Here is a 24,377-nt window from a genome sequence, read left to right on the forward strand (position 1 = left end):
AAAAACAAAGAAAACCAACTTCCACAGCACTTTCTACAATTGAAGAACCTAGGACATAGTTCACTTCCCTCCCCTCCCCCCCTCAGACACACCTGCACAAATTCCTCCTGCTCTTTTCTGCAAAACAATTAACCCTTCTCAGCCCTGACCCCTAAATTAACCTTTTTGGCTTCCCTTTGTAAGGACCTATCTGAATCATTCTGAAACAGAAGGCCCCACCCCCATCTCTCCTATGGGGCCTGTGGGTAGGAGAAGAGGGCTATGTTTGCATTACATATAAAGGGCCCATGTAGTCATCAGCCTGCTGTGTCCTGTGCAAAGGGAAGAGAGGTCTTTGACTCCAGTAGGCAGTCATCTGAAGAAATTAAAGCCAAAAGAATGCTATGGGATCTGGGGTTTTAAAAGACAGAGTTAAGAATCTTTAAATACTGAGCTCCTAAAATGAAATACAAATGCCTCTTGATCCCCCAAGAGCAGAATTTGGGACAGGTTCTTTAGCACATGCTGTGAGTGACTTGAGCTGGCAGCCACAGCTCCCTTTACAATTTCCTCTGAGTACCACATTCACAGCTGGTGACTTTGCCACCCAGGGGTTCTCAGAATCAGGTTCATCAAGGGGTAAAGGGACAAAAAAGGTGTCCTGTGTGTAATACATTGGGCTTCATAGTAGTTTCATCTGCTGAATCAGTTTAGCAAAACTTTTGTGACTGCAGCTCTGTCCTGACCCCAGAGCAGCTCTCCAGAAAATCCATCATGGGTGACCTTAGCTATTTCTATGTCATTTAACTGGAGTTCCCAGAGATTATTCTTCCCATAGCTTCTCTCACTCTCTTTCTCTGTTGTCCAGGTCACTCTGTCACTGACAGCAAAAAGGATGGCTAAGAAGAACTGCCTAGTAAAGAACCTGGAGGCAGTGGAGACCCTGGGGTCCACCTCCATCATTTGCTCAGACAAGACTGGCACTCTGACCCAGAACAGGATGACCGTGGCCCATCTGTGGTTTGATAATCAGATCTTCATGGCTGACACCAGTGAGGACCATTCAAGTGAGTCTTTTGGAATATGCCCGCTGACCTAATGCCAGGGATAGGAGCAGAGGGGACTAAACTCAACATGCCTCGTGGGTCTGCATTTTCGTATCTATGGATGGCAGATTCCTTGAGAGCAGACCCTGTCCTCAGGGCACCCACTGGCCTTCCTTTTTTCCAGATCAAGTCTTTGATCAAAGTTCTGGAACCTGGGACTGCTTATCGAAGATCATAACGTTGTGTAACCGAGCTGAATTCAAGCCAGGACAGGAGAGTGTCCCCATCATGAAGGTAATAATCCAGCAACCTGGGTCTCAATCATGGCCACTCAGAGGTCATATTCTCTGCTCTGATTTGGTGAGTGATTTAATCTCTACAACCAAATAAAAGTGAATAAGAATAGGTTTGACAGTAAGACCGGCAGAAAACTTTCTTCACTCTCCCCAGCTTTAACAGATCACAGAGAAGCTAAATGTTCTCAGAATATTCATTTAGGTCTTTGGAAAATTCCAACACATTCCAGAAGATAATAAGTGACTTTCCTAACTTCTTTACCAGATAAGTGTATATAGTAAAATTTCATTATTTCATAAAAACTATTCACTGAAGTTTAAAATATAATTGAATGGACATTGGGCTGATCTTAGGACATATTCTCCTGGCAGCAAATGGAATTCTAAGAGATCCTAAATGTTTGAATATGCAATAAATAATTTCCCTTACCTTCCCTCTTTTTCTCACCTTCCCTCTATTTATTCATCTCTTTTTCTCTTCCTTTCCATCTCTGTCCCTCTTCTTCTCCCTTAGTCAGTGGCTCAGTTCCACGGACTTGTCTATCTGTCCTATGTCCGATATTGACACTTTTTCTTTTATATATTTGTTGTTTGTTATTCTTTCTTTATAAGATGACTCATCATTCTTTTGTTGACCAAGTACTTCTTTGTCAGTATCTTCAAATTCTTATTTCCAGATTTTATTTTTAACCACACTCCATGGACCTCTAGCCAGTTTGTGTTTCTACTTGGAAGTTTTGCCATGTTAGACTCTCAACAACTTATACTTGTCTCCTTCCATCTGTACCCAACCTGACTTCAAATCAGTATCTTGTCCCAAATATTCTATTTTTCTATTTTACTTGTCACCCCAGACCAAAACTTTCTCCTTTCCTTATATCTGGTGAGTCACCAAGTCCTGTCATCCTTGCTTCAAAATATCTATATTTTTTTTTGGTTTCAGGTCTTATGTCCAGTTTTTTTTATCCATTTTGAGTTGATTTTTGTGCACGGTGAAAGGTAGTAGTATAGTTTCATTTTTTGCATGTGGTGGTCCAGTTTTCCCAGCATCATTTATCGAACACACTGTCCATGTTCCATTCTTTGCTCCTTTGTCCAAGCATATTCTTTGCCCCTTTGTCAAAGATCAGTTGTCCATATAACTGTGGTTTTATTTCTGGGCTGTCTATTCAGTTCCATTGGTCTGTGGGTCTGTTTTTGTTCCGATACCAAACTGTTTTAATTATTATGGCTTTGTAGTATAGCTTGAAGTTTGGAAGTGTCCTTTCTCCTTTATTTCTCCTTTATTTTCATAAGTAGGGCTTTGGCTATTCTTGGTTTTTTGTGGTCCCATATGAATATCATCAATATTTGTTGTATTTCTTTGAAGAATGTCATTGAGATTTTTATTGGAATAGTGTTGAATCTGTATTGCTTTTGGTAGCATAGCCATTTTGATAATGTTAATTCTTCCAATCCATGAGCAGTGGATGTCTTTCCATTTCTTTGTGTCTTCTTCTTTGAACAGTGTTTTATAATTTTCTTTGTATAGGTCTTTCACCTCTTTTGTTAGGATTATTCCCAAATAATTGATTTTTTTGGTTTCAGTTATAAAAGGGATGGTTCTTGATTTCTTCTTCTTCAGATTGTTTGTGTATAGGAAGGCTACTGACTTTTGTATGTTGATTTTGTATCCTGCTACTTTACTAAACTGGTTGATTATTTTGAGTAGTTTTTCTGTGGAGTTTTTAGGGTTCTCTATGTATATTATCATATCATATGCAAATAGTGATAGTTGTACTTCTTCTTTCCCTATCTTGATTCCTTGTATGTCTTTCTCTTTTCTTATTGCCCTGGTTAGGAACTCCAGTATTATATTGAAGAGCAGTGGTAAGAGAGGACACCCTTGTCTTGTCCCTGATCTTAAAGAAAAGGCCTTCAGCTTTTCGCCATTGAGAATAATATTGGCTGTGGGTTTGTCATATATAGCTTTTTTTTTTTTAAAGATTTATTTATTTATTTATGCAAACACTGGGTACAGTCAGAAGTGCGGGAGGGTGAGAGAATCCACCAGAGCCAGAGCAGGGAACAGAACAGGCAGACTGACGAAATACACTGCTGAGGGGAGTAGCGGATGTAGCAGAAGAGGTCTGTCACGCCATGTGGGACCCTTGCTGGTGGCCAGGGATCGAACCAGCACTGCAGAGGCTGTAGGCAGCTTCACAGTCCAGTGTTCAACCGCTTCGCCACCAGGGGAGGCCCTGTCATATATAGCTTTTATCATGTTAAGGTATGTTCCTTCTATCCCAAGAATTTCAAGGGCTTTCATCATAAATGGATGTTGGACTTGTCAAATGCATTCTCAGCATCTGTTGATATAATCATATGGTTTTTATTTTTCTTTTTGTTGATGTGTTGGATTACACTGATCGAGTTTCGTATGTTGAACCACACTTGTGCCCCTGGGATGAATCCCACTTTGGTCGTGGTATATTATCCCATTGATGCATTGTTGGATTCTGTTGGCAAGGGTTTTGTTGAGGATTTTTGCATCCGTGTTCATTAGGGAGATTGGCCTCTAATTTTCTGTTTCTGTGCTGTCTTTGTTTGGTTTTGGTATTAGTGTAATGTTGGCTTTGTAGAACGTATTTGGTGGTATTCCTTCTTCAATTTTTTGAAAGAGTTTGTGTAGGATAGGCACTAATTCACTGCTGAACATTTGATAGAATTCATTTGTGAGGCCATCTGGACCTGGGCTTTTTTTTTTTTTTATGAAATTTTATTACTTTTTAAATATATTTTTGAATGCATTATTGAGACTGCTTTGAGAGTGAGATTAATACACTTTAATCAAATTATCTATATACTCAAATTTACTGAAAATGGAAGGAGCTAATTGATTTTTTTTTAAATAATAAATTTTATTTTTATATTCCCCATACAATTGCAACCCCCCCATTTTGACCCCAATCCCTCCCCTCCCACACCTCACCCCCCAAAAAGTGTCTCTGGTTCATAGTTGTTTGTTGATTTTGATTTTCACTTTCTTATAGTTATTCATTTTCCTGGTCCCTTATTTAAGTTTTCTAGATTCCTGCTATGAGTGAGACCATCCGGTATTTTTCTTTCTCTTTCTGGCTTATTTCGCTGAGCATGATCCCTTCCAGCGCCATCCATATTGCTGAAAATTGCATGTGTTTATCTTTTTTGAATGCTGAATAATAATCCATGGTGTATATGTACCACATCTTCTTGCTCCAGTCATCTATTTTTGGGCATTTGGGCTGTTTCCAAAGCTTAGCTATTGTAAACAGTGTTGCTATAAACATAGGGGTGCAGGTGTTCTTTGGAATTGATGTTTCTGTGTCCTTTGGGTAAATACCTAGGAGTGGAATTGCTGGGTCATATGGAAGCTCTATGTTTAGTAGGTCCAGAAATCTCCACACAGCTCTCCATAGTGGTTGGACCAGTTTGCACTCCCACCAGCAGTGCAGGAGAGTTCCTTTTTTTCCACACACTCGCCAACATTTGTAGTTGCTAGTTTTCTTAATATATGCCATTCTCACTGGTGCAAGATGGTATCTCATGGTAGTTTTGATTTGCATTTCCCTGATGACAAGTGATGTTGAACATTTTTTCATATGCCTGTTGGCCATTTGCATTTCCTCTTCAGAGAAGTTTCTTTTTAGCTCTTCTGCCCATTTTTTGACTGGATTATTTTCTTTGTTGGTGCTGAGGCTCATCAGCTCTTTGCAGATTTTTGTGATCAGTCCTTTATCATTAGTGTTGGGTGCAAAAATGTTCTCCCAGTTGGTGGGGTTTCTCTTTGTTTTTGTTATTGTCTCTTTTGCTGTGCAGAAGCTCTTTAATTTGATGTAGTCCCAGCTGTTTATCTTTGCCTTCACTATCACTGCTTTGGGTGATGTGTCTGTAAAGATGTCTTTGATGTGCATGTCATGTAGTGTTTCGCCTATATTTCCTTCTATATATTTTATGGTTTCAGGTCTTATGTCTAGTTCTTTAATCCATTTTGAGTTGATTTTTGTGTATGGTGTGAGGTAGTGGTCAAGCTTCATTCTTTTGCATGTAGCAACCCAGTTTTCCCAGCACCATTTATTGAACAAACTTTCTTTGCTCCAATGCATAGTCTTTGCTCCTTTGTCAAAGATTAGTTGACCATAAATCTGTGGGTTTATTTCTGGATTTTCTATTCGATTCCATTGGTCTGTATGTCTGCTCTTGTTCCAATACCATGCAGTTTTGATGATTATGGCTTTGTAGTAGAGTTTGAAGTCTGGGAGTGTGATGCCTCCATTCCCTCCTTTTTTTTTCAGGAGAGCTTTGGCTATTCGGGGTTTTTTGTGATTCCATATGAATTTCATCACTAGTTGTTCTATTTCTTTGAAGAATGACATTGAAATTTTGATTGGAATAGCATTGAATCTGTATATTGCTTTTGGTAGGATGGCCATTTTAATAATGTTTATTCTTCCAATCCATGAGCAGGGGATGTCTTTCCATTTCTTTGTGTCTTCTTCTATTTCTTTTAACAGTGTTTTATAGTTTTCTTTGTATAGGTCCTTTACCTCTTTTGTTAGATTTATTCCCAAATATTTGATTTTTTTGGTTTCAATAATAAAAGGGATTTTTTTTTTAATTTCTTCTTCAGATTTATTGTTTGTGTATAGGAAAGCTACTGACTTTTGCGTGTTGATTTTGTATCCTGCCACTTTGCTGAACTGATTGATGAGTTGAATTAGTTTTTCTGTGGAGTTTTTGGGGTTCTCTATGTATATTATCATATCATCTGCAAATAGTGATAGTTTGACTTCTTCTTTTCCTATTTGGATTCCTTGTATGTCTTTCTCTTGTCTTATTGCTCTGGCTAGGACTTCCAGTATTATATTGCAAAGCAGTGGTGAGAGTGGACATCCTTGTCTTGTTCCAGATTTTAATGGAAGTGCTTTCAGCTTTTCACCATTGAGAATGATACTGGCTGTTGGCTTGTCATATATGGCCTTTATGATGTTGAGGTATGTTCCTTGTATCCCAAGAATTTCAAGGGCTTTTATCATGAATGGGTGTTGGCCTTTGTCGAAAGCTTTCTCAGCATCTATTGATATTATCATATGGTTTTTATATTTCTTTTTGTTGATGTGTTGGATAACGTTGATTGATTTTCGGATGTTGAACCATCCTTGTGTCCCTGGAATGAATCCTACTTGGTCGTGGTGAATTATCTTATGGATACATTGTTGGATTCTGATAGCTAAAATTTTGTTGAGGATTTTTGCATCAGTGTTCATTAGGGAGATTGGCCTGTAGTTTTCCTTTTTTGTGTTGTCCTTGTTTGGTTTTGGTATTAGTGTGATGTTGGCTTCATAGAATGTGTTTGGTATTGTCCCTTCCTTCTCAATTTTTTGGAAGAGTTTGTGAAGGATAGGCACTAATTCATCTCTGAATGTTTGGTAGAATTCATTTGTAAATCCATCAGTGGACCTGGGCTTTTGTTTTGGGGGAGTGCTCAATTTCGCTGCTTGTAATTGGTCTGTTTAGGTGTTCTATTTCTTCTTTGTCCAGCTTTGGGTGATTATATCATTTTAGGAATTTGTCAATCTCTTCAAGCTTATTGGATTTGTTTGCATGTAAGTGTTCATAGTAATCTCTGATTATTCTTTTGATTTCTACTGAGTCTGTTGTGATTTCTCCTCTTTCAGTTATAATCCTATTTATATGTGTTTTCTCCCATTTTTTCCTTTGTGAGCGTGGCTAGAGTTTTGTCTATTTTGCTTACTTTTTCAAAGAACCAACTTTTGGTTTCATTGATCTTTTGAGTTGTTTTTTTTAATTTCCATTTTGTTTATTTCTGCTTTGATTTTTATTCTTTCCTTTCTTCTACTGGCTTTAGGGTTGTTGTTTTTTTTTTTGTTGTTGTTGTTCTTTTTCTAGCTCTTTGAGATGTGAGATTAGGTTGTTTCTCTGAGTTCTTTCTTGTTTCTTGATGTAAGCCTGCATTGCTATATATTTTCCACTTATTACTGCTTTTGCTGCAGCCCATACATTCTGGAAACTGGTGTCCTCCTTGTCATTCAATTAAAAAGAAATCTGTAATTTTACATTTTTGTTATCACCAACATCTTGCATCTAAATAACTACCAACCTCTTAATTGGCCTCCACAATTCCAGTTTAACCCTCCCCCAGTATTTTTTGTATGCTAATGTTTTTTTTCTTAAATACTGCATTAGATGAAGCACTTTATCTAACTTAGCTCAAAATTGTTCCATACTTCTCTGTCTTCTGCTTCTTGAGTCTAGCCTCTTCAGACTATCTTACAGGGCCTTGTTTCTCGCCCCCACATCCACTGTGCCTCTAGGACTTTCAGCAGAACTGTTTTATTTCATGCTTCCTCCATAGCACACTGGTTCTAGAAGGTGTTCTTCTGCTTGCCATGTATCAATAATCCACTGTTTTTCCAGATTTGGTTCATAGCTGCTTTTTTATGAAACCTCAGCTCTCCTAGTCCGATTTTTTTTATGAACTTGCCTAAAGCTAGTGGAACCATTAAGTTTAACACTTTTACCATGGTCACAACCCTTCCCCAGTTGTGGTATAGTTTCCCTCTCTGAATACATGCTAAGCTTAGACAAGAGAGGTATTGGGCCCCTGAAAATAGTCACAAAAGAAACAGATTATGCCTCACAAATGTTTTTTTTTTTTTGTTTCCTTTGATTTGTAGAAAGTTGTGGTTGGAGATGCCTCAGAAACTGCTCTCTTGAAATTCTCAGAGGTCATTTTGGGAGATGTGATGGAAATTCGAAAAAGAAATCGCAAAGTAGCTGAGATCCCTTTTAACTCAACCAACAAATTTCAGGTGAGTGTTTTCTCACAAGTAAATCCTGTTATCACTAGAAACACACTTCTTACCTGCACGTCTCTTGGTTAGTTTGTATTTTGAATTATACTCAACTCAAAAATAGAACTCAGCCACAGGGTCTGGGATTCTGGCAAACACAGAATAGATTTCCTTTGCTGGGTCTTTCCTTTACCTGAAGAAGGTAGAGAAAAAGAGAAAGGTAGGCAGGGCCACAATCTCTCTCTCTCTCTCACACACATACACACACACACACACACACACACACACACCACCCCAGCCTTCCCAATCCTCACTGGTAACATTTGCACAAGTGAGAGGACAGGTGCTCCACAAGGGTAAGTGACAGGTGGGGAGAGAGGAGAAATGACATTTTCTGCCCCGTTAGTCTTATCAGGTACTTTCTTCATCCATTATCTTGTTTAGGACTCACAATGAGACTATGAGTTTAGGATAGATTCATCTCAATATATAGGTGAGGAAACAAGCCCTTAGAAGGTATAGACATGACCAGAATTACACAGGAATCTAAGTGGTACAAGGATTTTCACACATCTGTTTGACTCCCAAGTCTTTACTTTCTCTACCACAATACAGAAGCCAAGCAGTTCATTTAAAGCTCTGTGAAGAAGGCTTTGCCTGTGAAGACAATCAGCAGTCTCTCAATGAACAGCCATGTACAATAGCAGGGCTCTCCTTTCCACTCAGAAAGAGATGACTATCTCTCATTTTACCTCATTCCTGGAGTGACCATGATAAGCCATTTCCATTTTCCTCACGATAAGACTAATGACAGTGAAACCCAAGGAAGGGTTTCCCTAAAACTCTCAGGCTGAGAGGGAGCCGTCACTACTCAGTCTTTGCATGACAGTCAAGTCTATAAACAGGATTACACATTGTGTGGAAGTTCCTGGTGATTAGAAAAGAATTGTTTCTGTTGCTAACATCTATGTGGCTAAAAGACCAATAAAGAATCTTAGTTAGACAATTAACAAAAACATATGGTATAAAATATGAAAGCCAGGAAACCAGATCTCTTGTTCTACATAAGTGGAAATAGGATGAGTAACAATTCTAAAATGACAGTATAATGATACCTATTCTGTACTAATTTCCATATGTATTAAACCACTCAATTCTAAGTAGGTAAAGAATGAGGAAACAAGTCCAGGCATCATCACACAGTGAATGAGGCCAGAACAGAGCCCACACAGACCCAAGGAGTCTATGCACATAGAAGAGGTGTGAGGAACTTCCCATCGAGGACAGGCTCAGAGTCCTGTTGGGGCTCCATGTACTCCAGTGGAGACTTTCCTTTACTGAATTTGAGGTATAAGAAAAAGCAGGTTCCCTAAAGCATCATGTACAAAGTTGAGGGAGAAAGTAGGCTACATAGAGTTGGGAATGGAAAGGAGAGAGGGTGCTATGCATATCCTGCTAGAGCTCAGAAGACCCTTGGGGGGCTGTTAGTACCATTTAGATCCCAGATAAGCAACACTTAGCCCCAAAGACAAGAGATATGTAGGGTATCATGACCTTGGAAGGCCTCTGGGTATCCCTCAACCACAGGAAACAAAGCAGAAAGTCTTAGTCTTATTGATCTTAGGAATAGCAATTCCCTTAGAATAGCAATTCCCCAAAATTCCAAGACTGGTCCATGGAAAATTTTTTCATAGTTCATAGCAAATTGGGAAATTAGCACAATATTTTCTAACATTTTATATAAAGAGAAATGCATTTGGGCCTCGCTGGTGGTGCAAGAGGTTAATACACAGCACTATGAAGCTATCCACAGCCACTGCAGCACAAGTTTGATCCCCGGCCAGGTAGCTGACCCACATGGCGCAGCAGGCCTCTCCTGTCTCACCTGCTGCTCCCCTCAGCAGTGTATTTCAGTAGATGTGCCTGTTCTGCTCTCTGCTCTGTCTCTGGTGAATCCTCTCACCCCACGCATCTCTGGCCTACACTTCAACTTTGTATGCATGAATAAATAAATGTTTAAAAAAAATAAAGAGGAATGCATTTAACTGAAAAGATTGTCCTTTATGCCTTCCATGATTAAGGCATAAGCAGTTCCCATGCCTCTCTCTCTGGAGCCTGCAGGCTTGAGTTCCAGCCCAGATCAGCTACATTAGTGTGCAACCCACACAGCCCTTTCACCACTTTTCCTTCCCTTTAAAAGGTTATAGTAATAGTACTCAAAGTCTTAGCAAGGAACTCTAAATTAGATTAAATGAATCGCTGTGGGAAGTACTTAGAAACACACTATGTACATGTTTATTATTATTTCTACTTTTAAAATGTTAATACATCCATCTTTAAGAAAATTCTAGTGATAATTAATGGAAGTTTTTGTTTTGGTTTAGTTTTATTTTAGTTTTGGTGGTTTGGTTAGTTGGTTTTTAATGTCTTCACTTGGCTGTAAAGTGTTATTTACTTTTTAGTTTATTGTATTCATCTCTGATTTAGAATCAACTGATAGACCCCACATACTAGAATTTTTCTTTGCAGATTACTCATTCTCTCCCACAATCCAACCTTCTGATATTCTTTTATCGGTCTTAGAAGAATATTTGATATATAATAGAGGCCACATAAGAGCTAACCTCATAAGAGTTATCAATTTTATTATTTTATTATTTTTCATATACTCACATTTTTTCCAGTTTTCATTAAGGTGAAATTGCCAAGTTAAGGGTATTAATGTTCAAATTATGATACCTATTTCTTAGCTGCCCTTCTGAGCCTGTGCGTGAGTTGTCCACTGTCTCACACCCTTCCACTTCTTCCTGCCCAAATGTTCAGACTCCATGAAGGTGAAGGTAAAGAGACTCAGAGAGTCCTATTGCCTTCATGCTGACTGAGCTCAGAATCACTTGGGTCTGAGAGACTACTGCTCAAAATAGCGAGGGACAGAGGGGAGATGACATGCAAATTGCAGCCCCTGACCCCAGAGGTACCAGAGATTATGATCAAGGCATGAGATTTCAGAGGTTGACAGGCACATCCGCCTGCCTGCAGCAACCAGTTTCTGTGTGAAAGGTAATCTCCACTTGACCACAAAATACAGAGTCTAGATCTCACCTGCAGAAAACACTCCTCTTCATACTTCATGGTCATATGACCCAGTGAGAGAAGGGGATATTTTCATCTTCTTGTCATGCTGCTAATTGAAAGATCTGACCAGCTCAAATCTTTGTGGTGAGGATGCTGTCGCTTTGTGGCAGGCTATAGTGATGTGTTCACCACCTCCCTCCAGCTCTCCATCCACGAGACTGACGATCCCAATGACCAGCGCTTCCTCCTGGTGATGAAAGGGGCCCCTGAGCGGATCTTAGAGAAGTGCAGCACCATCATGATCAATGGCCAGGAACAGCCTCTGGACAGGAACACCACTGAGGCCTTCCACACGGCCTATATGGAGCTGGGGGGCCTTGGGGAGCGTGTGCTGGGTGAGTCCTTGCAGCAGACCCTTGCCATCACCATCAGGGAGGTTCAGTGCTGGCTCAGGGCACAACTTAGACAGCTTATCTCTAGTAGAGTAGCTGTGATATACACTGCATCATAAAAAATAAGGTAGACTCCGTGGCAAGCACATCAGAGATGCTATGTGACTGCACCAGGGACCAGGCCACTTCCAGATAAGGAATATCGGGGAAGATTTTATCAGGGAATGAGCTTCCTTGTGAACAGGGCCTTGAATGGCAGAGTATTTGAAGGAAGGTGGGAAGTAGTCACAGTGTCAGGAACCACCTAGGCCGAGCTCGGATGTGGAAGTAAGTGGGCATTCACGTACCTGGTATGAAAGGCAGTCTGTGAGCAGTGGAACAGGTGGATGAGGCGACAGTTGTGGAAACAGAGCTAGAAAAACAGACAGGAAATCAGGACATGGAGCACTTACGAGTGTGAGGAGCTGCAGTTTCACTCTGCAGTTACTGAGAAGCTGCTAAAGTGAAGGAAGTGATCCATTGCAGTGTTTTCTGAAGTGTAATAATTCTCAGCAGCAGCCTGAGAGTAGATACCTGGGTCTCAGCAAGAGGGGACTGCCTCATTCAGAGGAAAGAGGGTGAGAGTTTGATCCAAGGCACTGGGGACATGAAAGAGGCATCAGATAAAAGGTACTCTATGGAGGCTGGATTGGTAAGACTGACCAACTAGTTAGAGGAGGAAAGTAAGTTTAAAAAAAGTAATGAAGCTATCCACTTCATGATTAAGGGAAAATGCTGCCAGCAACTGAGACAGGGGATTGCAGAAGTGGAAGTAGCCTAAGAGATACACCAACAATGCCAAAAATCTGGTGGTGGTGACTTAAAGGTATCACAGGACAAGTCCTGTTGTAACAATTGTGGATTGACAAAACTGTACCTCAGAAACACAGAAGGGTGAATTCAGGTAACAGAAGGTCATGGTTTATGATAAGGCTCATTTAATCTTATAAAAGATCTTGCCAATAGAACTGGAATCTGTCAAGTATGTGTTTCTAAAAGATATTCAAGTTTCTAAAGTAGATAAGAGAGATAAATTATTTGATAATGCTCTAAGTAGGCTTTAAATGACCCATAACCTGCAGGACTCGGTGCAAGATTGTTCCCCATCTACTAGAGCCATCTAGGAATCTAGACTCTAATTTGGCTCTCAATAATTTGGTATAAAAACTGATGAAAAAGTCACATGATCTCAGAAGTCCCACCCCACACTGCAATCCCATCTCCCTCAGCCTGTGAGAGCAGGTACCTTCTGAGGGATGAAGGTCCTTCTCCATTCCTGTGACCATTCTCTCATATTTCCCTTGATTTAGAAGTTGACCTCTGTGCCACATCTTCCAGGTTCTTTCCTCATTTTGTGTTAGTAGCACATGTGATACTTCCTCTGCCTGAAACAACCTTCCCACCTCCAACCCTCCCTTCTTTCTCTGGAAAACATCTAACTCCTTTCTCAAGAATCAGCTTGCATGTGACCTGCTTGGGGAAGTCTTTGCTGAGTCCCAGGTGCTGAAGCATATCTCTCCCCATAATCCTCACTGTGCTATTAATGTCTCTGTCCCCCAATAAGCTGGGACATCTCCAGAAGGTGAAGACTGCGCACTGTTGGACTTTCTATACCTTGAACGTAATAGAGAACTTAATGGTCATAAAGTACATTGTTTTTGGATGAAATGTCTTTCCTAACAATAACAGACATTATGGGACTAAAAGAATTAGGTAGTTCTGGGATACCCTAGAGTATTGATAAAATAGTGTACTGAGAATGTTTGAAAATGACCCTCCTGTCTCCTGTCCCCTCTTATCTTATTTTCATTGGCTCTCAAATTCCTCCCCATTCCAGGTTTTTGCCATCTCTACCTGCCAGCAGATGAGTTTCCAGAAACCTATTCATTTGATGTTGATAACATGAATTTTCCCACATCCAACCTCTGTTTTGTGGGACTCATGTCAATGATTGACCCCCCTCGGTCCACAGTACCTGATGCAGTCACCAAGTGCCGGAGTGCAGGGATTAAGGTGGGACTTACTTTTCTCAATTAAGAAATCCTCCATTTATGTTGTGTCCTAAGGATGTTTGTCACAGAAGATCTCCTATGACAAATATTTAGGTTTCTTCAAGTAAATATCATAATTCCTTTTTTATTTTAAGATTTATTTATTCATGCATACAACAACCAGGGTACAGGCCAGATGCGCAGGAGGGTAAGAGGACCCACCAGAGACAGAGTGGGGAACAGAACATACAGACTGCCAGAAATACACTGCTGAGGGGAGCAGTGGCTAAGAGAGGAAAGGTCTGCTGCTCCATGCACGTATCTCCGCGGCCGGCCAGGATCCAACCCGCGCTGCAGAGGCTGTGGACAACTCCACAGTGCTACGCTCACCCTCCTGCGCCACCAAGGGAGGCCCTATAATTCCTTTTTTTTTTTAAACTCTATTTCCACTATAGTAAGATTTCAGTAACTGTACCATATAAACAACATGATTGTGTCTGTGTGAAATTACTATGAGAGTTCTTTCCTTGTGCCATGAACTGGCCGTGTCTTGCCCGAGACTATGATAGACAATAAAAGGATTTAGTGCTTGATCTTGAGATACAATATCCATAATCTATTTGGTTTTTTTGACAATGCCAAAATATACTTCCATTACATTTTTTAAGTTTTTTTTTTAAGATTTATCTATTTATGCACACAAGAGCTGGGGTATAGGCCAGAGATGCAGGGGGTGAGAGGATTCACCAGAGACAGAGTGGGGAACAGAACAGGTAGACTGACTGAAACACACTGCTGAGGGGAGCAGCAGTGGGCGAGACAGGAGAGGTCTGCTGCACCATGTGGGTTGCTCCCTGGCCAACCGGGGATCAAATTCATGCTGAAGAGACTGCAGATTGCTTCATAGTGCAGTGCTTAAACCCTTACAGCACCAGGGAGGCCCTGACTTCCATTACATTTTAATGTCAAGACTGCTGAAGCAGCAGGAGGCTGTCTCAAGTAGATATCTACCAGCCCTTTCATGAATATAGCAACAGCAAGGGAAAAGGACTCCTTCAATGTCAGAAGCTTAGGACCAAGGAGAGATCCAATGGGATTACAGTGTCCTTCAAAGATTATTGTATCTTTTTTTTTTTTTTTTTTGAAGTCAGGAAGTAGTTTATTTTCGCTGAAACTGAAGAGGGAAGTTAGAGAGCAAAACAGCTGCAACTTGATCAGTTCTGGAAAACAAGGTAGGAATAAAAAGAACAAATTCACGAGAAAGCCAGCTCAGATTTGCTATGGGCTACATTTTGCAAACCAATAAAAGACAAAAATCCCAGTAGTGTTCAAAAGATGATTTTATCTTTGATATAAGAATCAAGAACTTCCCATAAGGTGATCAATCACTAACCACATTCTCACAGGTCACGGCAGAGAAAGCAATACTGAACTGACCCTGCCCTGGCCAGCCAGCTTCCTCGTTGTCTGCATCCCTTTCTCATTGTTTGTCCTCTAGGTTATTATGGTCACAGGTGATCATCCAATAACAGCCAAAGCCATTGCCAAGAGTGTAGGTATCATTTCAGCCAACAGCGAGACAGTGGAAGACATTGCAAAACGCCTCAATATTGCTGTGGAGCAAGTTAACAAACAGTAAGTCCCCAAGTTATTATCCATTGCCCCCTGATGGACCTAAAAATCTATGCTATTTGGAGCAAATTCCTATTTTTGCTAGACACTCTCTCAGAGTAATGCTATGCTGGTTCACTCTGTAATTCATATATCTATCTATTCATTCACTCAGAAACACTGTGTCAGACACTGTGTCAACAACACGAACAACTACCTTTCATGTATTCCTTGTATAGAAGTTCAAAACCCAGAATTAGAGCTGAAAACTTAAATGTCCAACTTAGAGTAAGAAAAGCTGAAACAAAGAGTTTGCATGAAACTGCTTCCATTGATTCAGCTGTGTGATCAGAAATGTTAAGACCCTTTAGGTTTTGCATGTATAGACCCTTACTGCCAATTTTGAGTATTGTCTATTCAGTGGACTTCATGATACCCAGCTAGTAAACAAACTCTTCTTTTTTATGTGGTAATAAATAAAATATTAACTTCCTAAGGGAAGACTCGGTATTTCCTGTGTCCCCTAGTTCTTTTCATCATGTTCATCCTTTAATCCATTTATCTGTCCACTTATTCATATCTTACTTCTTTCAGCAATTAATTGTTGAGTGCCAACTATGCCCCAGGCCCTGAGAGAGATGCAGAACTGTGGTAGGAACAGACTGAATACTATCTCCCAGTCTTGGGGGGCTTTCCATCTAGCCAGACCAGCCAAAAAGTAAAGAATTGTGATGTGATAAGTACAATCAAGTGACGCACATGGCACAAGGGACCTGGATCCGAGGAGCGGAACCTTAACTGTTGTTATTTTAAATGAGTCCAAGACGCCACAGTATCAGTGTGAAAATAAATGTCATTGGGTTTATTATACTTTCATGTATATGGGGTAAGAAGAAGAACATCTTCTCAGTTCCCCCAGCATATCCCCTTCAGAGATACAGAGCTATCAGATGATAAATTATAACCAGGCAACAAATTACCAGGGAAAACAACCACCCAGTCACTGCCTCTGGGAAAAAGAAAAATAACTGGACTCCTGAGAGTCTTACGGCATTCCTTTGTACAAATAACATTCATCTGTCCAGATGGGTTTGGATCATTTGTTTACTTATCTTGATTTCAAAATACTAGGACTAAACCGGGTTCTTTTATGAATATTTTCGGTTACCTTCTTTTTCAGTTCTAGCTTCTTGATTGTGTAATAACTGTACTTCTGCAGTTGGGAGGAGAGGGCCAGGAAACACCCTGTCCATCTTATCTTACTTCTATATTTTCTTACCAGAACATTAGGAAGACCTGCAGTTTGTCAAAGGCTAGAATTACAATATTTAATACAGGAGTTTTTGAAAAATGACCTAAAAATAAAATCTTGAAATTAAAAAAAAAATGTGTAAAGGAAAACAGGCACATAGTGTTTGGTACTGAGGGTGTGTAAACTGAGATTTGAGGCTTAAATATGGAAGCCAGAGATGCTCATTCCTGGCAAAGGGCAGGTCTGTATAGGGCTTGGGAGGGGGCATTACAGAGGGTGCAGAGCAGAGGGTTACAGTGGGCTAGAGGGGAACCAAAGGAGGCAAAACTTGGCTGCACTTGCAGAGCAAGCTGTGGGCCCTTGAGCATAGTGTAATCTTTTTGGATGGCTGTAGCAGACACAGCACAATATATCTGCGTACTCAAAAGCCTTGAGAGCCTTATTATTAGAGTTAGCAGATAACGGTTTTCCTCAAAGTAAACCTCCATAAATGTTTCATAACTCCTAGCATAATTTTCTGTAAGTCTGAAAATAGCAAAGAATTATTACCTGTGTGTTTTGGCATAAGCTTTATTCTAAGAACCAAAACATAAACAGGGTATTTTTTTCTTTTTAACCCTTCTTTTACTTGTGAAGTAAAACAACACCCAGGAAGTACTTGGAAGGAGAAGGTTATTTGAATCATTCCTATTGTTATATGATAGCAGGAAACTTTTACCCTCTTTATTCTGAGATGGAGCTCAGAGCATCCCTAGTCTCCCTAACCCTGCCACCCTCTAGGGTTTGGGGTGTCAAGAACATTGGGCTCAATCCTGGCCAGAGAGTATTCTGACCTGAGTCCCTGAGCCTTTGGCCTCACCCAGGTCACTCTGGCCCTTGTAGGGATGCCAAAGCCGCCGTGGTAACAGGCATGGAGCTGAAGGACATGAGCCCAGAGCAGCTAGATGCTCTCCTGACCAACTACTCAGAGATCGTCTTTGCCCGGACATCACCTCAGCAGAAGCTGATCATTGTGGAGGGCTGTCAGAGACAGGTGGGAGTGACCTGTACCCAGCAGAAGGCAGGGCAGAGGCTGCATTGGTATTGGGTGTGGGGCACTTTTTTAACTTCTCCAGAGACTGCTCTCTGCTATCCCCACCCCTTCACATCTCCATCTCAGGGGATGATTGTGCCCTCCTCTGAAAGCCTGCACACTCCCCAGAGAGTTTTCTGACAGTGAGGCAGTTGTTACTGCAGGAGATGTGGGGACAGGAAGATTCAAAGATTTAAGATACCAAACCAAAAATGTAAAAACATAAGATACAAAATACCCATGTTTACTTGCTACATTCGTGGGTTTTAGTTATGGGAACATGTCTGGTTTGAAGTTACTTGTTTTTGCTTCTGGGACATCTTGTCTTTTTCTTTTCCCTATAATGGGCTCTTGGTTCAGCCCCAGTCATCCCCCAGCCAAATCTTTAGCTCCCCTGGAACCTGCTTACTCCCCTTTGCTCACTGTGTCACCATAGGATGCAGTTGTCGCTGTGACAGGGGATGGAGTGAATGACTCACCAGCTCTGAAGAAGGCAGATATAGGGATCGCCATGGGCATAGCGGGCTCAGATGCAGCCAAAAATGCAGCCGACATGGTTTTGCTGGATGACAACTTTGCATCCATTGTCACAGGGGTAGAGGAAGGTGAGTGAGGGTAAAGGTGGTCTCACCCAGGACTAGAGTCACCTGGATCAAGCTTTGTAAGGAAAAATCTCTTTGCTTAGGTCGTCTGATCTTTGACAACCTAAAGAAGACCATCGCATACACCCTAACCAAGAATACCGCCGAACTGTGCCCCTTCCTGATCTACATTATGGCCGGGCTGCCCCTGCCCATTGGCACCATCACCACCCTTTTTATTGACTTGGGCACAGACATAGTAAGTAGCACTAAAGGGAATAGGATCCGTTAACCACCTCAGTAATGTAGATTTCTGAGTCATTCCCTTTCAGGGCCAAGAGATGGACCTAATCAGTGCCTCTCAGACTTTGATGGAGGGGCCTAAAGTTCTGCACTTCTACCCAGCAATTAGGTGCTGCCAATTCTGCTCAGCTACCATCCACACTTCAAACCAGAGGACAAAAGATATGTCCAATGTCTGGCTCATAAAACCATGACCTTCCGTAGAAGAGCTTTTTAAAACAGAAGTCACCTTCCAAAAACATATAGGTCGTTGGTCCGCACCTCCATTGGTCCATGTTCTCACCAACATTGTCCTTGTGTACTGAGGGCCCAGTGGTTAAAATCATAACCCACAGCTTCCCTTGTTGAGTGAAAGAATCTGTGATCTGGAATCCCCTCACCTGAACAGTCTGAAGTAGCAGTTCATGAACACTCCAAGGCCTCACACAGAACGACAGTAATGCCACCTAAATCTCCCTTGTCCTGTGTGTGTCCATTTAAGAAACCTCCATAACACTCATCATCACATGGCTTTGGGTTGTACCAGCGAAAGGAGAAGGCACCAGAGAGCAAACTTGGTTCATAGGGAGAAGTTCAACTGCATTGCTGCCCCCCGCTCCCTTTCAATGCAATAGGCAGTGATCCCCACATCTCAGGCAGACTCGAACCTCTGGTTTACCCCTGAGCAGATCTGATGTCCCCATAGCTGACAGTTACATTGTTTCCAGGCCCTTTAGATGTACTCATTTTCTTACCCCAATGGTGATTAGGCACTCTCTGAACACTAGTTAGAAATGCAGGTTCTTTGGCCTCAGCCCCAAACCTTGGGGATCAGAATGTCTGCAGGTTGACTTAGTGTTCTCCAGGTGGGGAACCTGTGAGAGAAGCACTGTGGTTCTGTGGTGTGCCTGAGGGGCGAGGGTGACGAGATCCCCTATAGGGGACAAATGTCTTGGTTTAGAACCATGCGCATGGTGATGATGCAAGACAGCTTGACTTTTAAAGCCAAATGTTCTTTAGTTCTGTCCAGACAGTGCATCTCCAGTGCCCATGCCCCCTGCCCACCACCAATCCATCCCCAGCCTGCCCACTTGCTCCTTTCACACCGCCCACAGTGTTGTATGCAGGGTGAACTTTACGGGCTCTCTCCCTCTCAGATTCCCTCCATTGCCTTGGCTTATGAGAAAGCAGAAAGCGACATCATGAATAGGAAGCCTCGCCACAAAAAGAAGGACAGACTGGTGAACCAGCAGCTTGTCACATACGCCTACCTGCACATTGGTACGATGGGGGCATTTCCCACATGTCACATAAGGAACCTCCCAGAGTCCATTCCTGTCACACGTAACACTGTTTCCTTGCGGGGTACAGGTGATGGAGGAACCCAGGGGAGCATGAAGACAGGCCCATTGTGAAGCTGGACCCTAGTCTCTTTTATTTTTCAGGTCTCATGCAGGCCCTGGGAGGCTTTGTGGTATATTTCACTGTGTACGCCCAGGAGGGTTTCCGCCCCAGCACTCTCCTACACCTGCGGGTGAAGTGGGAAGACGACGCCATGAATGACTTGGAGGACAGCTATGGGCAGGAATGGGTAAGGGGGCGCTGCCATCACATCCCAACTTTTCCCTTCCTGTCACTGCCTTGCCAGGGTGATGCTGAACCCTCTTCGCTCTGGAGGTCTTCATGAGACAGGGAAGGGGAACCTCGTTTCAGTGAAGAGGACCCTGGGACTCTGGTTATATTGGTTTGGCCCTTGCCAGGGTGCAGGCTCCTTTCACTAGTTAGATACTTAGACTGTTTTTCACACTCACTATGGAAGTCATGGAAGAATGCCCAGTTCAACGTTGCCCACTGCTCAGCCAAATCAATTAAATTAGCACCTACAACCTCCACCCGGTTAAAAGGGAAAAACATGTTTCTTTCCAAACACAAGGTGATCAGTTCTCAACCCTGGTAAGGTGTAAGGTGGGGAGAGAGTGAAACTTTACAGAAGGGAATTTCCCTGAAGTTTCCCATTCTCTCCCCTGCTTTCTTTGTTGACAGACCAGGTACCAGAGGCGATACTTGGAATGGACTAGCTACACAGCTTTCTTTGTTGCCATCATGGTCCAGCAAATAGCAGATCTGATCATCAGGAAAACCCGGAGGAATTCCGTTTTACAGCAGGGCCTCTTCAGGTACTATCCACATCTGACCTGAGGGCTCAACCCAGAGTGGTGGCATCAAGTGAGGTGCTCACTCTGTTGAGCAAGGGTCCTGGGGCCCTGGGAGCTTAGAATATCTTTGCTTTGTTGTGTCTTGTAGAAATAAAGTCATCTGGGTGGGAATTGCCTCACAGATCATCATTGCGCTAATCATCTCCTATGGCCTGGGAAGCGTCACAGCCCTGAATTTCACTATGATCCGGTGAGCAACACTTCAACAGTGGAGGGAAAGAGCCACCCCCTTTCTGAACTGTACCAGCTAAATTAAACACTAGGGTTCTGGTAGTTCTTTCCCCTCAAGTCTTTCAAGAGAGAAAACAAAATACCTTCCAATGTAAATTAAAGGCTTTGAGCTGCTAGGTTTTCCAGGAGAGGAAACAGGCTTTCAAAACCTTACCATCCCATCTCTACCCTCATCCAAAGCCTCTTCTAGACTTCACAGTCCAGATTCAATAAGAAGCTTTCCAGTGTTATATTTTGTGACCTAGTGAATTTGCTGTTCTCTCCAGCGAGGCAAGGAAAGTGAAAGAGAAATCCCCTTCCCAGTGGCAGCAACCAGGCTCTCTCTGGGGCTGCACTGAGTCTCATGTCCCCCTTTCTGGTTCCAGGCCTCAGTATTGGTTTGTGGCTGTGCCACACGCCATCCTGATTTGGGTGTATGATGAGATGCGAAAACTTTTCATCAGACGGTACCCAGGGAGTAAGTAATATTGTGATTTTGAAGCCCTATTCTCTACTTCAACAGCCTCTCCATTTCTTTTTTTTCTTAAAGATTTATTTATTTATTTATTTATAAAAGCACTGGGTACAGTCAGAAGCGCGGGAGGATGAGAGAATTCACCAGAGCCAGAGCGGGGAGCAGAGCAGGCAGAAGGACTGAAGTACACTGCTGAGGGGGGCAGTGGGTGGCAGGAGAGGTCTGCGCGCCATGTGGGACCCTCCTCCGGTGGCCAGGGAGCAGCCGGGGAGCAGCCGGGGATCAAACCAGCGCTGCAGAAGCTGTGGGCAGCTTTGCAACCCGGCGCTCAACCGCTGCGCCACCTGGGAGGCCCAGCCTCTCCATTTCTAATGCCTTTTTTCCTGCCTCTGCAGGCTGGTGGGACAAGAACATGTATACTTAAGACCACCTGACTTCCTCAGCCTCCCAGCTGCTCATTGGAGATGTTTCTTGATCCTCTGGCCACCAGCCCAGAGACAGCTTCAGTAGGGACATCACCAGAATACAAGCAAGAAAATTGTCTGAAAGATACTTACTGATGTTTTATATTCAAAGCAGAAATTTGACTGTTTCTATATGATTTTCATCTCCATATCCATATTTCAAAACATATGAATGTCAAGATAATGGTGTAGGAAAGACGTGTATTTATATGTATATAGAGCTCATTCGTGTTAAATAGTGTGGGTAATCTGGACATCTGCTAGCTTCCCTCTGATCCTTAAGCTATATGTAAAATCACTTAGCTATCCACACCCTAGTAACAATCCAGTGACCTCACTGAGATTTTGAGAATTCCCATAGAACCAATATTTTTTAAGATATTTTCATACTTACCTTGCTCAAAAAAAAAAAAAAAAGGCTAAGTCAGCTAAAGGCTTTCAAGATATGGAAGAGATGACAGCTTTACTCCATGGCTTCACAGATGACCTCGATTATGACTCATAACATCCTTCTTAACATTCTCACCACCTGGCTACCCTCTATCCCCCTGACTCCTCCTTTAATTCCTCCCTCCTACCATCTGAACTTCTCTTTCCCTCCCAGATCGTCTTCCACTCCCACCAGCAACTCTTTCAATCCTGAGCTGCAGTCCATATCCAAACTGCAAATGTCCAGCCAACCCAAAATAGGTTTCCATTTGGATTCAACATCACTAGAGAATCCCTATGGTTTAAAAGAGTGGTATTTTTTTTTGTCAAGCAATTGAAAAGTATTCTTCTAACATATGTTGACTTGTGTGTGGCACCACCATCTTGACAGCCCCAGAGAGACCTTATTTTTAAATAAAATATATTTTATACAATCAGGTCTAATTGTGGTAGTCTAATTAATCCAAGGCTTTATAGCATGTCAAGCATAAGATATAAGAAAATGATATGTCATTTCAATTCTTTATCTTCTTCCAGTGATTTTACTTTGCTATGAAAGGTCTGAAAATGTGGGATTTGCTTTCTGAACTTTCCCTCACCAGCTCTGCACCTTGAGTCTCTGCTCCCATATTGGAGTTGGGATTTCTATGAAAGAATGATCTTTCAGCAGCTGCACACCTAGAGCAGACTGATTAACAACAGGAAAATGACATCTGGTGAAATATTTTCCATTCAGTGGCCTACCCTTCCCCCCTCCTCCATTCTGCACTTGTATAAGTATCTCTAAAATGGAAATGAGAGATTGAGGGCTACATACACTGTCATTTTCCCAGAGGTCCCATTTAGAAGCATGGAAAAGTTGGGGGAATCACTGTAACTTCATGTAAACAGATTGTGATGTGCATTGTGTGGTGTGTGTACATTTACATTACAATAATGTGTTGCTCTCTTCAAGGATGTTAACCTCTATTTTGCAGTATGGTTTTCATATGCTTATTAATTAAACTGATCTCACAACAGCAGTTTCAATGAACTGGAAACCTTTCCAAGCAGCATTGTCAAAGCCTCCCCACTCCAGTTCCGGCAAGGTGACTAACACCTTCTAAACTTCAACTGAGAGTCATTTATCCTCACCATTTCCTGCCAAGATGTCCCCACACTCTTGGCTATGACAGTTGGCAGCTTTTAGTCCAGCCAGAGTCAGTGGGAGAGGCTATAAATAAAGCACTATGCTGTAAGAGATTTAACTTGGGGTTGGATTAAGTTTGAAAGGGAAAAAATTGAAGTAGAAGTCTTCACATCAGGACCCTATCTGGAATAACATTGGCATTCATACATACCTACTCTTCAAAAAATTCAATACTCAAATATTTGTAAAAGTATAACAGAGTGGTCCCCAGGAAAGGGGGAGCGAGTCCCAGGTTTCCTTCCCCGCCCAAGGGAGGGTGGAGCTGAGCAGGGAGGAGAAGCTGGAGAAGAGACTGAAGAAGGAAGTGAGAAGAATGGAGAGTAAGAGGGAGACCTGGAGAAGGCTCATGGAGCAGAGAGAGCTGTGAAGAAACTGCGCTTGATTCTTGGTCCAGAACTGGTTGAAACAGATGTGAGTGAGAGACCCATGGGATGGTTAACAATGGCAACTTTTATCTTGATTTTGCTCCTTTTTTCCGAGAAGTGCTGGGTCCTTTCTGCCCCTTTCTGCCCCTTTCCTATAGGCCCCCACTACAAGGTGCCTTAGACTTGTGGCAGGCTTTTGGGCCTCAGTGGCCCTGCTTTGGGCCAACCCTGCTTGGCTGCCCATTTACCCACAAAGGGATGGGTAGGTAACTTCAGATACTTGATTTGGAAACTATATTCTTCCCCTTTCCTTTGTTGCACACTAATTATATTAGAGTTTCTTTCCATTAAAGGTCTTATATGTTTTGTCATGATGTGACAGATGGCAGAACCTATTTAGAGCGGGCAGGTTTGGGGATTTGGGGGTACCCCCTCCCTTCCCTGTAACAAAAGGAACTAAGGATCGCAGAAATGAGATGTATCAAGTAGCTTTATTAAGTTGTAGACTGAAGAAGGCAAAAATATCCCATATAAGAGGGTATTTTTTGAAGGGACTGCTTCATTGATCCACAAAGACCTA

General features: G+C 42.0%; 1 protein-coding gene across 1 annotated transcript in view; it reads left to right on the top strand.

Moving 5' to 3' along the window:
• ATP12A (ATPase H+/K+ transporting non-gastric alpha2 subunit) overlaps window positions 1-21,774 on the top strand; it is a gene marked incomplete at both ends in the record, with an annotated part of 196,842 nt that extends 175,068 nt beyond the window's left edge. The window contains 15 exons of the mRNA XM_084234861.1: window positions 848-1,046; window positions 1,210-1,319; window positions 8,038-8,172; window positions 11,432-11,624; window positions 13,498-13,673; window positions 15,150-15,286; window positions 17,397-17,547; window positions 18,023-18,191; window positions 18,272-18,426; window positions 19,607-19,730; window positions 19,895-20,040; window positions 20,493-20,626; window positions 20,754-20,855; window positions 21,262-21,353; window positions 21,746-21,774. Coding sequence (XP_084090987.1) covers window positions 848-1,046; window positions 1,210-1,319; window positions 8,038-8,172; window positions 11,432-11,624; window positions 13,498-13,673; window positions 15,150-15,286; window positions 17,397-17,547; window positions 18,023-18,191; window positions 18,272-18,426; window positions 19,607-19,730; window positions 19,895-20,040; window positions 20,493-20,626; window positions 20,754-20,855; window positions 21,262-21,353; window positions 21,746-21,774 — 2,052 coding nt within the window. The remainder of the gene's footprint in view (window positions 1-847; window positions 1,047-1,209; window positions 1,320-8,037; window positions 8,173-11,431; window positions 11,625-13,497; window positions 13,674-15,149; window positions 15,287-17,396; window positions 17,548-18,022; window positions 18,192-18,271; window positions 18,427-19,606; window positions 19,731-19,894; window positions 20,041-20,492; window positions 20,627-20,753; window positions 20,856-21,261; window positions 21,354-21,745) is intronic.
• Between the last annotated feature and the right edge of the window lie 2,603 nt (window positions 21,775-24,377).

The sequence above is a fragment of the Talpa europaea genome (assembly GCF_964194135.1).
Source record: "Talpa europaea genome assembly, chromosome: 6".
NCBI lineage: Eukaryota > Metazoa > Chordata > Mammalia > Eulipotyphla > Talpidae > Talpa > Talpa europaea.